Raw genomic sequence first — 18,076 nt, 5'->3', positions numbered from 1 at the left:
CTTCTGTGTGTGAATGGAGTAATTGTTGGGATGCCACGGAGAAACCGGGGAAGCCCCCGGAGGAAAACTCCGTGATGCCTAGACCACGGCCTTGCCCAACACAAGTTATAAATTTGAGCACCACCGGGAATTGAACCCGGGACCCCAGGCTTACAAGGCTAGTGTTCTGACCGCTAGACCACCGTGGCGGTTATCTAGGATTAATATGTTTTAATTTTTAATTTTGAAAAATCTAGTGGTTTGATAACGTCTGCTCCAATTATCAACATCTAAGAGTGTCTTCACTACTAATGATGATACGACAGTCGTCCATTTTCCATAATGAACTACGCAGTGAAAAACGGCCATGTTGCTAAAAACGTTTCACATTTGTAAATTTGCTGCAATATCACATTTCGTGAAAATGTTAAGAGGATTATACCTGAAAAACATTAAATTGTGACATGTACATACACACCCTCTATTTTATTAATTTATCTGTGAGGTATAATGCGTTTTCATTATTGCTAAAACTACAGTAAACTGGCTAAAAAAACTAGCATTGTAACTCTAAAACATTCCTCAGCATCACACCAATAATAATAATATATTATTATTATATTCCAATTTATACTTTCATAATTATTATATATTGCTTTATCTATGCGACTGTTGTTAATAAAGTAATTAATTATATCTAATAAAGTGTAAAGTAGTAAAGAGGCTTGTAGCAAACATAATGAACATGAGACATATCAAATTACTTCGCACACCCAGGCAAGTCTCTGAAAATATGACAAATAAAACGTGTCTTGGAAAGATTTACACTAATAAGGGAATAGATTTGGACTCCAAACCAGTGTATATTGTGCGTGGACATTGAAATCGACTGACTGGAGCGAATTCAATAAACTTAATTAGGCTCATGCCTTGTTCTTTTCATATAAGGTCGTGCAAACTACTAGCATAAAAGTAATGATAATTACATAATTTTAAAAAAATTAATACGCAAGACAAAGAATATAACTTCATATCAACTAATATCTTCAGTCTCTTCGCCGTGAGATTTCAGGTTCTCACGGCGACAGACATGAATATGGGATCTTCTGAGATGTTGCACCATGTAGTCTAGTAGAAATTGACAGACGTTTCAGAGGAAATTACAGCAACAATCATCAGGTCAATGGTCAATATCTACCGAACTACATGGTGCAACATCCCAGAAGAAGCCATCAATCCATTCATTGTGCTTAAGTTAAGCTGCCACGACCGCTTTGGTAAAACAATAAGTGACATAGCAGATATATAATATGAATTATTCGTTTCTTGCTAAATGATATTTTATTATGAAACTTCCTTCGGTGCACTTTAATGTGTATCTTTTGTCTGGATATGCGATAACAAAACATAGAACATCTTAAGTAAAATTAAGAAAAATTATCCATCTTTAAAGCTTATAAACTTTTATCTTGAGTTCATTTTCTGCAAAAGAAACTGAAGTAATAATATCTGACAAACGTTTTTATAGGCATCGCTTTTGTCACACCGACTTCATTGGCCAATTGCTATTCACCAATACTGGACAGATAATATATGTATTACATTGTATATTGCTGTAAATTTTAGAACAAATGTATTATTATTTTGTACAATATGAGGAAAGTCCATGTTCACAGTCAACAGTTTATGAATAATGGGTACAGTTTACTTGGTACGTATTTCGTATGACTCAACGAAGATTCTTTCTGTCAGTATTAGGGGTCCATTTCTTTCAGTATATGATATTTTCCAGCTTTTAATATAAAATATCAGTGAAATGAACTGCAGACGACATAAATCTACACGATTACTCGGCACCTACCCTCAAATTAAACATTTTAAACCATAAAACAGTAAAATAAATATTAAATTTCTGTTATAACAATACTGAAAATAATATTAAAAATCGTGTTGCTGTATTACCGAGATTGGTAAAATAAGTTCTATGTGTAAACCTTCCAAGGTCTTCTTTATAAGCACTCAAATTACGCCATTATAACAGAGTTCAGTCGCCCTTAACGATGTGGGAATATGCACTGACTTATGTTTAGAATGCATACTTTAAAACAGGTTCATAGTTCCATGGACATCCACAGAAAATATGTTAAAATATTTTAATCTGAATATACAAATACCCTGCGAAATGGACGACATTAGGATTTTTTATACAAGTGAAATAAATTAAAAAGCTAATTTTAGTCTTGCAGAGATCTGTAACATAGAAGGTAAATTTGGATCCCTTGTAAGTTACACATTCATAAAACAGGTGGAAAACGTCATTATTATCGGGTCTCTCTACTGGAGGTAGAAGGCTTATGAAATTCGACCAGTCTTTCAAAACTTGGTACTGTATATATGCACAGCAGAAATGATTTCCGAGAATAAGTACCGAAAATAAATAAACATCCTCGAAATGTGTGAACTGCTTGAAGCCAAAAACGTTAACAATGATTCATTTCAGTTAAAAATTTGTTTTTATTTATTTACGTGCTGACTTAACAGAATACAGGGAATTACGCAGCAAAGCGGGACTTTAAAAAAGAAAAGAATAAGAAAAAGACAAAACACACAAAAACAAATCATAAACAAAATCATGTAATTTATATAATTTAAATAATGATAATTATACCGACACAAATCACAGTTGTGATGATAAGGTGATAAACAAAAAAACAAAAACAAAAAATTAAAATTGAAAACAATTAACATCTAATAAACTGTGAATAATAATAATAAAAAGCAAAAATAATTTCAATAATTATAGGAGCAACTGGAACTGTCTCCAGGTCACTCAGAAAATATTTGGCCAACATCCCTGGCGAACACGACATCAGGGAACTGCAGAAGACCGCCATTTTGGGAACTTCATACATCATCCGAAAGACGCTTTCATAAAATAAAATTATATAATACATGTGGCACTTCCTAAAAACAATATGTATCCCGGAAATAGCTGCTGCCCTATGTACCTCAGGGACAAGGTCTGTCTCGGGTACATGGAAGTACATACCCCACAAAGTGGTGAATAGATGGGATAATACTTGAATGTGAGTGATGTAAATATAAAACTGAACTGAGAAAAAAGCTCAGCGGGTTCAAGATATTTGCACAGAATGCATAACAAACGCATAATGTAGAAGAATCGTCTCTCTGTGCGTCCGCATTACAGCTAATTTAATTTTTGCTCGTAATGGCATAATATAAAAGCTACAAGAAGTTCAAATCGAAACCTACAAAAATGATATTACTATAATATACATTTGTAATCCATTATTTAATTAAAATTAATCTGCTCCTAATTTTTTCGTGAATATAGACTTTCGGTGAAAAATTTAAAGCAGCACTCAGCTGTAACGTCTAGCACAATACACGCATAAGCCTTCAGGACACATTGCTATCAAACCGAATACTTCATGTCTTATATTAAATATACTCAAAAACTTTCACTTTGAGTATCGATTCATTTTGATAACAAATCAAAACCAAAGTAGTTTCACATATTTAAGGTTCGTACCTAATAACGGCTAATAAGACAATGGATTTAGCTCAGTCTTCATTGCAGTGACAAACATATGAAAAACCAGTACACGGGACAGGCACCCCAAGACTTCATTCAGATATCACAACGATAAAATAAACCTCTAAAAAACTGGCGTATCGTAATTACTCAATGCTGTTAACACGGCGTTCAATCGGTTTGCTGGTACTATTCAGGTAACTAACTTACTAGATGGCTTACGGAACCCTAAGGTTTATCACCGAATTAACCAAAGCCCTCCACCGGACCCTGTCCTGGGCGAACAAAATCCAGTCTCTTTCAACTCCTATCTCCCATAGATCCCGTATGATATTATCATCCCATCTACGTCTAGGTCTCCCCAGCGGTGTCTTCCTTTCAGGCCTCCAGACCAATACCCGGTGCACATCTCTTGTCCCATCCATGCGCGCTACATGTCCCGCCCATCTACTTATTTTTGACTTAATCACCCTGACAATATTGGGGGAGCTGTTTAATTTCTTCCGTTATTTAACTTTACAAACGAGTGTCAGAAGTTGGTCACACAAAACTAATATAATAAAACATAGTCTTAAGTAAGAAGTTAACATTCGCTCAGTCTTTTATGAAACTCGATAGTTCATTGCCATTCTCACAAAAGCCAGCCACTGGAACATATCCTAAGCCAGATAAATTTAGTCTACATTTTTATATTAATTCTTTAAGCTCCATTTTGGTGTCATTGAAGGTAGCGTTCTGTCTTGTTACGCCATATAATATTTTATCTGAATGTGAACGTTTTGAAAGAGCACACGTATTCAATTTTCAACCCTGAAGAGTCAGCATGTTCCTCCAAAATGTTGATACACAAAAAAATACTATAAGTCGTAACAATATATAAGACAACCAACAGTTTTCACAATACCACAGTTAATTTATTTTCTAATATAAGCATAATTCTCCCATGGCAATGTCTGTGACATGTCCCATGTTAATTTTGCCCTTTCTCATTCCACATAACTTAAACCACTGTGGATAAATTACTCAACTTCGGTATGAGAGACATAAAGGTGTATTCTGATCACGTAAGTACTGTTACTTGTGATGCATTAGTCCAAATTTAAAGACTGTCTGCTTCTGGGTTCGAATAATGGAACAACACATATAAGGCGGTTGGTAATGTTCGAAGATGCCATGACTTGTTGGTAACTCGATTTCTGTACCGTACCCACTATTCCCTCGGGACCCTACCCACACTTCCTGTTTCGTCTAATATCCCGACAGCACAAGAAATTGTTCACGAGACCATAAAATGACTTAGAGAGTTTCGAGACGTTACGTCAGCAAGCTGAACGTACAGCGTATCAAATCTAATACTGTAGTCAATATTTCTGCATTATCCGCGCCTCTGCCGGGCAAAGATATCAATTTCATATTTTGTTCTTTGGATCGTGCATATATTAAAATATTTATAAAACAGGTAATTATAGCATACTTCTAGATGTTATAGACAGGCTACCTTAATTTTTGACTAGAAAATTAGGAATTTTAACCCTTTTAAAACTACAAACGAGGTATCTTGCCCGGAAGAATCTGTTTATTTAATATCTGAATATATTTTGTGCTTTATGTCTGGAAATTCTTAAACTATATCTTGATCATCAAAACTACCACAAACGCGTTGAAACATGGAGGAGTTTGCTTATAAAATTATTTCAAGAAAGAAATAATTCATATTGTGACTTGATACAACAAGAAAATTAATTTGTGTGCCGTGTATTGTTCTACGCTTCGTATTATTTTACTTCTGTTGGATAGATTTAGCAAGTTGGAGAAACTTATTCTCATTTGCTGTCTGAACGAATGATTGTCCGTTCACAACGAATGCATCATCTTAACCCAATGTAATGCTATTTGATTTCGTCTAATAATAAAAATCTACACTAAACAATACATTCCATATTAAAAAATAAAGTTAACACAAAATATCGTAGATATAAACTACTAAATCAACACAAATCAAATTTCACAGCCACAAGAGCTACTAGAAGTCCCTCGACCATTTGGACGTGCCACAGACGTCAAAGCATGTCACTGTGCTAATACAGCAGAAGCGAAGTTTTTGAATACGAATATGAATATTTTTCTCAACTTTAGATAGCACAAAACTTATGCAACCTTAGAAAATTACTGCCTCACCAAGCCATCAAATCAATAAAAAAAAATTCTTTTTATAATTGCTGCTACACGCACTTTTTAATTGATTACCATTTTAATAAAACTGTCTCAATTTTTTTAACTTCGCCGATTACAAGGTAATTTTGAAGCATACACAGACAATTTCGTAAAAATGTATCTCCATAAGTTATATGAAATATTACAAGAATCCCTGTTAGTTTATATGTATGAGTTAGGTAAGAATATTGCTCTTGTGCTACAACGCGTTAAAATATACATAAATATAAAAGAAAAATGTTTTTTGTACACACACTTACACACGCAACAAAGATTATTCCCTCATGAATTTTATCAAAGTGAAAAACATTTTCAGTTTTAGTTATCTCCTTTTATTAAAACGTATAAATTTGTCTCGGATAATGCATTCATTAATACAGACAGAATAAGTTTCTTCACGTAAATGCTGGAAGTGTTTTTTGAATGGCGCAAATAATTTCAATTTTATAAGATATATATAGAAAATTTCGTATACCCAACAGCAAATCAACAGTGCTCCTCTAAGAAAATAATCTGTTCGGTCAGTATTTACCAGAATTAATATATTAATTGCAGATTCAGATTTATTTTACGTATGTTAGATTTGAGGTTTTCACAGCGGTGAGTATGAAGATTTCTGTCTTCTGGGTTGTTGCGCTGTGTAGTCTGGTCGATGTTAACCATCGCCCTGATGACGGAGGCAGTATGACCTCTGAAACGTTGGTTAACAACGACCAAACTACACAGCGCAACAACCCACAAGACAGAAATCTTCTTATTTTACGTACTTAGGAGAGCTTCCATTTTTAATAATTTTGAATGACAATGGTGAAGTCGCATCATTAAGATGCAAGAATTTATAATAAATTTCAATTTAACAATTTGCGGACTCCGTTCAACATGCATTGCGTTTCATCATTAAATTCCGTGCTGCATTCATCGAGAAAAGTAAAAAGTATCTCTGTGTTTATGTTCGAGTAACAGGCTAACATATTGGTAATAACTACTTTCACTAAAAATGCCACATATACAGCAAGAAGCCAGTAGTGCACCTATGCAGCGTTTCGTTAGTAAAAAAGAAACATTTCAAGGCCAAAGTTTGAAGTTACCCAAAGTCTTTAAAACATCCTATGTGTTAATTCGTAAGAACAGGCGTACTGACTGACTTGCATATTATTTTATATTCTGCTGGTCCAATTGTTTTCCTAAACTTTGTGATTTACTGAAATTGTAAATAAATATTAATTCTGTCTATTCAAGACGCCGAAGCTGTTCCAGGGGCCACTACAGAAGCGTTGGAGCTTCTCTGGGCGGTTGCTGTAGCTGCTACCTGAGCCTGCTGTTGTAGTTTCGTAGCAGTTGGCGTTGCGGGGAACCCCGCCAGATCAGCGTACCCACCAGCCGGTGCTAATCCCGCCGCTGCCACAGTTTGTTGAAGGTAAGCTATGAGTCGTCGAAGCTCCTCCAGTGCATTTGCTTGCATAAGAATAAAGTTCTTGGCGAGCAGAAGTGTTGCTATCTTGGAGAGTTTACGCACTGAAGGAGAATGTGCGTAAGGGATTACGCTACGCAGTTCATCCAAAGCATCATTTAGATCGTGCATCCTTCTTCGTTCTCTTGCGTTGATGTTGAGTCGCACCATCTTACCCTGGCGGGATTTGGATTTACTAACACTTCCACCGCCACCTCCAATTCCGCCCATACCTGAAGATCTCTGTTGATGTTGATTTGATCTGGCAATGAAAAGTAATTTCAGGACATACTGTGCATTCGATTACCATGAGTGTATTATGAAATTATAATAACAAAAATAACACTTTTCAAAGTCACAAATATTTGCTGCAAAGTGCCTTAAAGTTTAAAGGCAATACTTGATTTGCATAGAAAAATATTCACTGATAACGAAATAAATCACATATTAGAATCTTCCTGAAACAAAGCACGGAAAACAAACTCATATACAGGATGATTAAAAAGGTTAGGGCCAAACTAAAAGAGCGTATAGAGGGACTCAGGGAGAACAACTTTCGAATAGGAATCCATATCCTTCGAAGTTATCCTGAGTCAGTCGAGGCCATTGAAGGCAGGGAAGTCTGATAACATACCTCTGAAATAATCGTACTTTGCTATTCTACTAGTATCTTAATTTTGTTTTTTTATTAACGTACGAGGATTATATTAACAATCTTACAAACCAAATTTACAACAGGTGTTCAAAGTGGCGTCCTCCACATTCAATGCATCGGCGAACGAAACTCTGGTGCACCCTTTCAAATGCCCCAGGAGTCTCACGGACCACGTCAGATGCAGCAAGTATTCTGGCCAAAAGTTGTTCTGGGTCGTCCACCGGTGTCTCGTAAACGAGGCTCTTGACATGCCCCCAAAAGTAGTAATCGAGAGGTGTCAAGTCTGGGGAGCGGACTGGCCATTCAACCGTCCCTCCTCTCCCGATCCAATGCCCGGGATACGTGCGATTCAAAATTAAGCTAGTAGGACAATAGCAAAGTACGATTATTTCAGCGGTATGTTATCAGACTTCCCTACCTTCAATGGCCTCGACTGACTCAGGATAACTTCGGAGGACACGGATTCCTATTCGAAAGTTGTTCTCTCTGAGTCCCTCTATACGCTCCTTCAGTTTGGTCCTAACCTTTTGAATCACCCTGTATATATGTAGTAAATTACAATCTGCGAAAAATAACAAAGAAAACAACAGAACATAAGTTATGCCCATACCATAATTAATAAAACAAATATCGTACAAAAATTAAGGAAAAATAATTACAAATTTCCACCGAATCCCAAAAACTTCAATAGCTACATCAAACATCCACAGCCACCAAAGAACATGTACATTGAACTTAAAGAATCAATGTCCTATACATTGCAATTTTGTATATTACAATGTCGCATTAAAATAAAGACATAGAAGCAACTCATTTTATCTCACGTGATACACAATTATTGCTTCGGTTAATTTTAATTACTATGTAATGCATTTGGTTCATCCAATGTCCAAAAATCAATTACATCCTTACTTAAACATGAATAATAATAACAATAATATCAAGAACATGAAACTTTAAGGCTGAGTGGCGGGGTTCGCCCCCTGATTCGAGAAGAAAAGTAACAACAAATCTAAAAAAATCCTGTAATAAGAGACGAAGTAATAACAACAAAGTCACTCAATAGACAGGCACTACTCAGACAAAGAAAATACAAACACACGTGCCTAGAGCCTGTAAGAGATTTTATTATAACGTCTACCTATCTGCATCTAGGTCTCGTGAATAGTCGCTTTCCTGACGATTTTCCGACTAACTTTAGTCACCCTAAAGATCATAAACAAGAAATCTCTTCTCTGTAAACTTGTCTCAATCCTTTGTTAAGACTTGTTTCCTAGGGACAAACATTCTTCTCAATAATCTGTATAAAATACATCATTTTCTTAAGAGTGAACGGCCAAGTTCTACACGCACGAATCGCGTATACGTAATACGCGTAAAATTACAGTCCTTTATGTTCATCTTGAAATATGACCATTATAGAGTATAAATTTACACTTCTTTATACTCAAATTTATGATAGTCAATTGTCTTCGTTACCTCACATGAAATAGAAAAGCTCATATTTCCAATTTCCGAAAATATAACAGTGATTTGGATTTCAGACCTACCACGATATCGAGTTCTGTGTTGTTTTAACTATAACTTAAAATCTTACGGCATTCAATAAAATCCTGGGATCTAATACCACATTATGTTTCACATTATGATTTAGTTTCTTTAAATTTTTATTCATGGAAAGTTATACTCATAAACGCGTAATTACCAGAGTAAACGAGAATCAGGACAAATCCCTCCTCTTAACGTTTCTTTTAATATGGTTCATTTAATGACGAGTTTTCAGCTGCACATATTATGTAGTGTGGAGATACAGGTTAAGCTGTGAGTCATAAATTGAAGGGCCTTATGTCAAAACATCATTTAAACACTGCCTCAAGAGAAAATATCAAAGCCCTGAGCCAGGTCAAGTGAAAACAGCAGCACAGTGACATTAATTGCCTTCACCCCTCATTTTCAACCCATCAGCTTCAGGAGCCTAATTAGTTCACTCTGATACTACGGCAAAACTTGTTTCACGACGCGCTTTGCTAGCACTAAGGGGAAAACATTCAGATTCAGTGTTTTTGATAAAAGGGTACTGAGGAGTATATTTGAGCCTATGGGACCAGAGGCAACAGAAATCCGGATATGAATGCATAAGCGATTCATAATGCGCACTCTTAAATGAGGTTAGGATGGTCAAGTAGGCATGTGACACTCATGTAGGACCTAAGAAATTCATTCGAATTTTTAGTCTGAAATCCCGAAAAGGAGGATAATATTAAAGTGTTTCTTTCTTCTGTCAAAGATATGAAGGTTTTAAATAGACTGAAATGGTTCAGGATAGATTTCTCAGCTGGGTTCTTGAAAACTAATGAAATTTCTGGTTTTATAAAAGACAGGTAATATCTTTACTAAGTGACTGTTAGTTTCTTAAGGATTCTGCTCCACGAACTATTGAAGATAATAGCCAGAAATTGCCTAGGACCGAGAAAAAATATGAAGTCTTTCAAATATCGGATTAGAGACCTCTAGAATATGCTACAAGGGTTCCAACCACTACACTGCCTTATATGATACCTCAGTCACCCACTTCCCAGCCCCACAAACCCAACTCGTTACCCTGTGATTGAAAATAATTGTGTTAGAGATTGTTAAGGGTAGGTGGGGGATATGCATAAGCGATGTTCAGGTGTTTGCAGATTTAAACGAGGTCTGCACGTGGCGCCACTCCCTGGATTCCGGGGAGAACCAGGACACTGCAGCGAGCGAGGGATGTTGGGAGGGGTGGAAAGGAGTGGGGGTTGTGCATTTCTTTTGGTTTATAGAAAACTTCCTATATCTGAATAGGCTACAGAGAAAGTGCTGTTACGCACAATTTGCCTTTTAACGACACTAATTGTTACGTTATTTAACGACGACGTTTCAAGTTTAGAAGTTATATAGTGCCAATAACAAGGAATACGATATGAATAGGTAAAGACTAGTATTGATTATTTGAAGCCACACTGAGTTGCGGAAGTTTTACAGCAAAAGATGGGATGGGTATCGTGATAAACGGTTTGATAGGCAGAAAGAACTGTGAGAGGCGGGTGTTCTAACCCTGTACATCCCTTGTCACCGAATAAAATCAAGAAGATTCTTGGCCAGAATTGCAGACACCTCAACCGACACTCAAAGAAAAAAATCACAACATTACTGCTATATTAATCTACTCGATAAGAAATTTGTAGTAAAGACCATCGCCTTTAATGTGGTAATATTTCACTAGTCTGAAGGATCTTAGAAAATTAACACTGAGCATCGCTGACATTCGAACCAGGAACATGTGGACAAAAGTCAGGAAACTTATCGCTACGCCAACCTGCTCGGTCGTAGTAATAACGCTAAGGCAGTCGGAACAATTCGTCCTGAAGGCGTAGAGGGAAGTGGAGGTAAAACTCCACGCAGTCTTATCCTCAGCACTAATTGTAGATGAATGGTTAACCACACGATCTGGATTAGGTTTCGGAGAGATGCGTCCATTTCCTTATCTAGAATCGAACCCCCACTGTTCAATTCGTAACCAGAAACTAAACCAATCTCGGTTCATTAGCAATTTAGAGTCAGCAATGAAAGGGATTATATGCGACGGAATCGGGGTGAATTGATAGTACAGGATAAGCTCTCAGTTATGTGATGAATTCCGATAAGACTATGCGGACATGCTGACAAAGACGTCACTGAAAGAAAAGTCTAACTCCGCTGATACGGATTAAAAACGCAACGAAAGAATTCTAATATAAAAACTGTCCATTAATAAAACAAGTTACCTTCATTCTTGTTGGCAACCATTTTGTCAAAGACTTGAATATGGTATTATAGTTTCTATAAAATAATATACACTAAATGTTATAGGCACAGGAGCAGTGATTTTCGTTACTACTGACGAATGTTCGATCCCCGACTGGGGACAGAGAATTATTCCTCTAGCCTCTGGGTCCAGACGGCTCTGGGGCCCACCCAGCCTCTTATCCAGTGGGTACCGGGGTCCTTTCCCGGGAGTAAAGCGCGGCCGAGGCGTGATGCTGACCACTCACTCCCATCTAGTGCCGAGGTTAAGAATGAGTAGGAGCCTAGATGACGTATAGAGGGAAGCTTTAATTTACTTTATTGACGTATGTTCTGCTCTTCAATGGCTTTATAGAGTTTAATTATATATAAATACCTTTAGAATTATCAGGAATATTTCAGTCTTAGTCAGTAAGAACGTTTTTAAGTTACTCAGCTACTAATTTTTTAAAAAATTAATAAAGTATCTTCTTAAATTGTTTAATAATTAGTGATAAAATACTTCAAACATACCTAAAATTCTCCTCAAATTTCAGGTGAGTTGGGAATAATATTACGTATTTGAACAAAAACTGCTTGTTACATCAATTTTAATTTGAATTTAACTAGAAATAATCGAAGTAAATTATTTCCGAAAAACAAACGCCCTACTGCCTACTTAAAAATAAAAAATAACACCATTAACAACTAACTTATAACTTATACAACATTTTCTCTGCTGAGCTGTTAATTTCTTCAGCTGTTAAGTTTATCATTCCGAAGGTTTTATCCCGTGTCATCAACGTCTAATAAACTAATAAACGAGATTTCAGGTTCTCACTACAACGAACTTTAAGATGGATCGCTTTACCGAGCAGTCTGGTAAAAGTTTACCAACGTTTCAGAAATAAATTAAATTGCTCACATTTTCGAGATGTATTTCCTTAAAAATATTTTCTCATCTGCGCATCTGCCTACCAAGTAACCGTTCTTCAGTGTTTTTTTCCACAATAAACTTATGTATTTGTTAAATTCCTTATTATACTCGATTCAGTTATACTAATAATTAAAGATGGATGGAAAAATCATAAATTCTCTTCATATATGTTCTTCATGTCCCTGTTAATTGATCTCTTTATTATTCAAAAATTCTTCTTAGAAAAATGTTTTATATAATTTCCATATAATTTTGACAGGGGACTTTTATATTCTACTCTGAGAATATCCTGTACATGTTGAAAAAGTTACGTAATTCGAACACGTACTTCTATATGCAAATGAAGTAGGTGTCACTGCCATATAGTGACCATCAAGTTAATACTTCACTGTACCTCTGCCCCATCTGCTGATTTTGGTGGTGCGACCCAGCTGACTCTGGTCTGTTCTCGTCGGCCTGGAGGGGGCATGACCCATTATTGGGGGGCGGAGGACATGACGGAGACGAAGAGAAGTAGAATCCCCCGAGTCCTACGGCACCCAAAGGGGTCCGGCGACCCGGGACCTGCTGTAGTTGTTGCTGGACCAGGTCTTGTGGCTGCTGGGGCTGGCTGGACGACCCGGAGAAGGGGAAGCTGCTACTCGTATCCATGGCAACGCTCGGATTCTGCACCACAAGATGGCGGTCAGCCCAGACGACACAGAGAAAACATGAGGCAGTTTCACTTAAAAAAATGTAGGTCTTGTTATATTTCACACTGACGTAGTGATTCATACAACAAAAAACGAAAATACAATACTTCGAAATGTTGCTCTGTAAGTAATTACAAGTTGCAGAGTGTTTCTTTAGAAACTGATAGTTGCTCAGCTAGTCAAATATTCCCAGTCTCCTACAACATGCTCTTAAGTTCACCGACAATCTTATTCCCCTTGATTCGATAAATCTAATTTATGAAGAGTGCCAATTATAATGTTCATAATTATGGATTTTTCTCAATCCTCCAGTTATGTTCTCTGTCCTAGATCAATTAACTTATTACTTTGTACTGTGAAACTATTTTACACGAATGGTAGTGTTAAACTTATCTGAACCCGTTTCGATTCAATCATAAATATGTCATGCACAGATACAAGATATTTATAGAGCAGAAAATAACAAATGATACATAAACATTTACTGATAAACAAATAGGTTTGTATTAAAGTACGTATAATGTATAAATTCAGCTTTGGGGGATAAATTTGCCAACGTTTCAGCAAACACACTAGTTGTTATGTGCATGGAGAAGATGCCTTTCAAAAATCGATGCTACTTATTCCCGAAAGCTGAAGTACTTACAAGGGTAGGGGATGTATTAAACAACGCCCATCCAATACTTCTAAAGAATAAACTACTTGATGCACTCCATAATATTAATTTACACCAGCCTCATAATAAAGGCCAATACTTCATTACTAAAGTTTGTTACTAAATTAAATGTTACATAAACTAACTGAATGCAGAACAATCCTTCTTGGGAAGCGAATAGTTGCTCAGCTAGAAAACAAAACCACGGCCTCTTACAGAATTCACGATAGCCTGTCACATGTCACTACCCAGTCCACACCATCATCACACTCTATTCTGAGACTAATTTTAGTAATAACTGTTTGTGTAATTTATAAATTATGTTAGATACGTTTATTGAAGCACTTATTTTACAGTCGTGATTTAATATCCTTTTTCGTGCAGTTTATTTATCAATAGTAATTATTTAAATAATGACAACTGGGCCATTTTATTGATTCAATTCAATTCAATTCAATTCAAGGTAAGCAAGCACTGATGTGGATTTTCATAATTATCTCTGAACCGAACATTTTCATGCTAACATTAAGAATTAAATGTGGCATGTCATTTTATTAGTAACTTCTAAACGAAAGCGTTTGAGTCACGATTTACAAAGATTAAGAACCATTTAAACTGCACAGTACACAACATTATTACGCTTCAGAAAACAAAAGAGCATTTAAAGATACGTTTTATATCGGTCACAGATCAGCACACTGAATGATGTAGTAAAATGTTGCCTAAAATCACATCCAGTTTCGAAATGCTGGCATGTAAAGACACGTCTTGAGTAATTTGTTTTTTGTTAGAGTTGTCACTGCGTAAATCAAAACGTCTTGTGAAGACGGGCGTCTGTTTACTTACCGTGTTTCCTCTCGCAGCCTCCCAACCCCACGTCGCCGTGGTACCGGTCAAAGCCTCCTGATGTTGCGTCTCCAGACGCCACAACCGCGACAGTTCCCCGGATGCTCGTGAGGTGGCTCCACGAACAATTCCAGCATCATCCTCTTCGTCACTGGATCTTCTTCTCATGTCACTTGTTTAGAGGTCTTCAAAGTTTTGGTCCTTTCTATAAGCACACGTATAAAATAGCTGTCTAATCCCTGACAAATTTCACTGATGGACGTGGGGTGTTGCTCTTTATGAATCGAGTTCTTTTTTGCAGCAGTAATAGCACAAAACTTGTCACCAATGTTCACTATAACAAAGATGTAAAAGTACAGATGTATGTGTTTTGAGAAAAGCTTCGACGACGTCCCACTAGGTGGCAGAAGTGACGCGGTGCAAAGACAAAATCGCACGGCAGATGGCTTCTCTCTCCCCCCCCCCCCCCCAATGGGGTATTGTAGCGGGTGGGATGCTGGATTAGCTCAGTTGTGGTGGGGGTAAAGCCGACACAATGGGTTCGTTATTATCGCGTCTCTCCAGATACACAAAGACGAGCCTTTTGGAGTTCATGGTGTGGGAACAAAAGCTTTCGGCAACCATGGCAACCCCGGATAAAACACACACGTCATCTGAGAAGGATTCTGTATTGTGCTGCCATCTATTCCGCAACCACTGAAGTTGTTAGAGCCTTATATATGAAATACGAATCCACATTAATACAGTACGATTATTTTAATCTGACATACGACTGAACCAGATTATAGATAAATGAAAGTCGTTTATCACCGTCTTAAAACAGACTTTTGCAGCCTTAGTGTTGAAACACAAAAGAACGAGAATTTTAAACACACACTATGTATGTGATCGCATTATCAGAGGACGCGACAAAATCTTTTGATTTTGAATTTCTGATGTGTGCAGAATATCAAACAAATATTTCAAAGTTAAAAATTCTTCCATGCTCATACTATAATGGATAAAATATAAACACGTATATAACTTATAATTTATTACTGTAACAAACAGCATGTCTAAATCATTAAACATTAGACATTAATTAGTTTCAGTTTAACAATAAAGATATAAATAAATTCAAATCAGAAAGGACCTTAAATGTGTGATAATAATATTAATGGATGATCTTTAAAGAAATGAAGTTGTTATCAAAATTTATACAAACATTCGTAGATAAAAGATTATTGCAGTCGATACAGGCTATTAAATGTTTTCTGACGGATGTAAGAGTGAGTTTAGTATTAATTAGGTTTAATTATTTACATTGTATTTATTAAAAATCATCTATACACAGGCCTACATGACATCAAAGAATTTAACACAGTTTTAACTACAATAAATTTGTAACATCCACCTCAATTTTAATCTCATTCCAATTTCAGTTCTATTCTGATCCCTAGTTTGTACAACATGGACAAGCCAATTTACCTACGCTCTAAATTTTTGTCAGACTTTGAATTCAGAATGATCATTTTGTTGTTAATGCCCTGTATAACTTCTAACACATGTATGTCCAACACAACTGTTCTTTAATGCTCCAACCCCTGTACCAGGCGTGTGGAAATCATAAATCTTATGGAGGTTAGGTAATCCGAGAATCTGCTCCTTTGGTTCTCACAACGACCAAGAACTTTCTGCCACCTACAGCAACTTTCCTGTAAACTAAATGTGAGCTCAGAGACGAAACAAATACTAAATTATACTTTGTGTGTATTATACGTAAGTAAGACTATTTACGAAACAAACAATTTCGTTGGTAAAATATCAAAATGGCGGCAGTGTATGCGGATGTCGACAGATAGCTTGCTGACCCTAAGACCTCTTTCCCTGACGTAGCCCATCCGAAGGTAATTTGGGTGGGGGGAGGGAAATATAACTCTAGTAGTTCCATGATTCTAGATATTCCCACAAGATGGTGATGTTGATTACATCCTTCATTCCTTTACAAGAACATCGTAAAGATTCCTGCACAAAATGAGAACACTAAGATTTCTCGGAAGGAAGTTTCTGATGTTTTTATTTACGAAATGAGTACATGTGCCTCCTCTCTGTGTACACTGCAACAACCGTCTAAGCGGAACAACAGCACAATAATGGTGCTTTTGTTATAAACGGAATTCAATCCGGGACTTTCAGTACTGAACAAGCTTATGACAGTTCACAGGCACGTTCCTACCTATAAATTACTTATATACCTCCAATTTTTGAGCGAATATTCGTACAAATATTCGATTAGTACGGGATTCACTGCAATGTTTAACCCTTAAAGCCCAGTGGTACTCATATATACCACCTGCTTTAACAATGGATATCTAGTATTAAAAATATATTAAAATTAGCCGTCAATCACAATATAAGATAATTAAAAGATTAAAATATCATTTTACGTTCCTTATCGAGTACTCGATTTACATGTGGAACATTTACGATATGTTTCGGCTATATATAGCCATCATCAGGTGTTATGTTATAAACTTTTTAACTGAATTACTGATTTTTACTGATTTTTAGTTTTCATTTTTCTTATCATGTTCTTGTCCTTCATATTGTATCTTCATCACAATATGACGCATCTACAATATCTTATAAATGGATATCTGAATTTTGCCTACAGATTTTATCTACGATTCTCTGAATAAACAGCAATTAATTATCTAAACAGCATTAACCAATTCATCTTTGTATTCGAAATAAATTGTTTCCTTTGAGGTATGAACTATATTTTTAGATGTTATTTAAATGTGCTTCAGACTTAAAAGGAATAAAATACTGAAATAGGATTAAATGTTTTAATGTAACAGATATAATTTGCCCACCTTCTATTAGGACAATTCCAAAAATGTGAATCAAGTGATTACTGTTGTATTTAGCATAATTCAAAGACTATACCAATAAAAGTAATTCAGAATAGGCCAAATCATTGCTAGGAATGTACTGAACTACTCACTCAGTTCTTGATTAATGAGATTTTGAAATGCTAAAATTTTAAGCTGTATTGGACTAGCAAATACCCCTTAAAACAGATGAACAGCATATGAATTGTATTCCATTATTTGATGGGTGCATATACCGTGTGACTTTTGATACTACTGTATGTAACTCGAATCAGATCAGATCAGTTTATCGGTGTGCTAAACCATTCACTTGTTTCATATTCCAGCGCAAGAACGTTCTTTGTACGCCACAGGAACGTACGGCTGAAGTGGAGTTATTCTGAACTTTAGCTCTAGATGGAGGTAAGTGAATAGCTTCACGATTCAGACA

General features: G+C 36.2%; 1 protein-coding gene across 3 annotated transcripts in view; it reads right to left on the bottom strand.

Moving 5' to 3' along the window:
• Window positions 1-444: 444 nt before the first annotated feature.
• Window positions 445-18,076, bottom strand: part of Oli (basic helix-loop-helix family member olig) — a 99,921-nt gene continuing 82,289 nt past the window's right edge. For all 3 annotated transcript variants that reach the window (XM_022084331.2, XM_022084329.2, XM_022084330.2), the window contains 3 exons: window positions 14,774-14,978; window positions 12,975-13,246; window positions 445-7,461 (listed from right to left, as the gene is read on the bottom strand). In XM_022084331.2, coding sequence (XP_021940023.1) covers window positions 6,984-7,461; window positions 12,975-13,246; window positions 14,774-14,941 — 918 coding nt within the window. In that variant the 5' untranslated portion in view covers window positions 14,942-14,978 and the 3' untranslated portion in view covers window positions 445-6,983. The remainder of the gene's footprint in view (window positions 7,462-12,974; window positions 13,247-14,773; window positions 14,979-18,076) is intronic.

Source organism: Zootermopsis nevadensis, unplaced genomic scaffold (assembly GCF_977971745.1).
Source record: "Zootermopsis nevadensis isolate Lab colony 2312 unplaced genomic scaffold, Znev_1.0 Znev_ptg000021l, whole genome shotgun sequence".
NCBI lineage: Eukaryota > Metazoa > Arthropoda > Insecta > Blattodea > Termopsidae > Zootermopsis > Zootermopsis nevadensis.
Note: the sequence above shows the minus strand (reverse complement) of the source record. Positions and strands in the feature narration are given on the sequence as shown.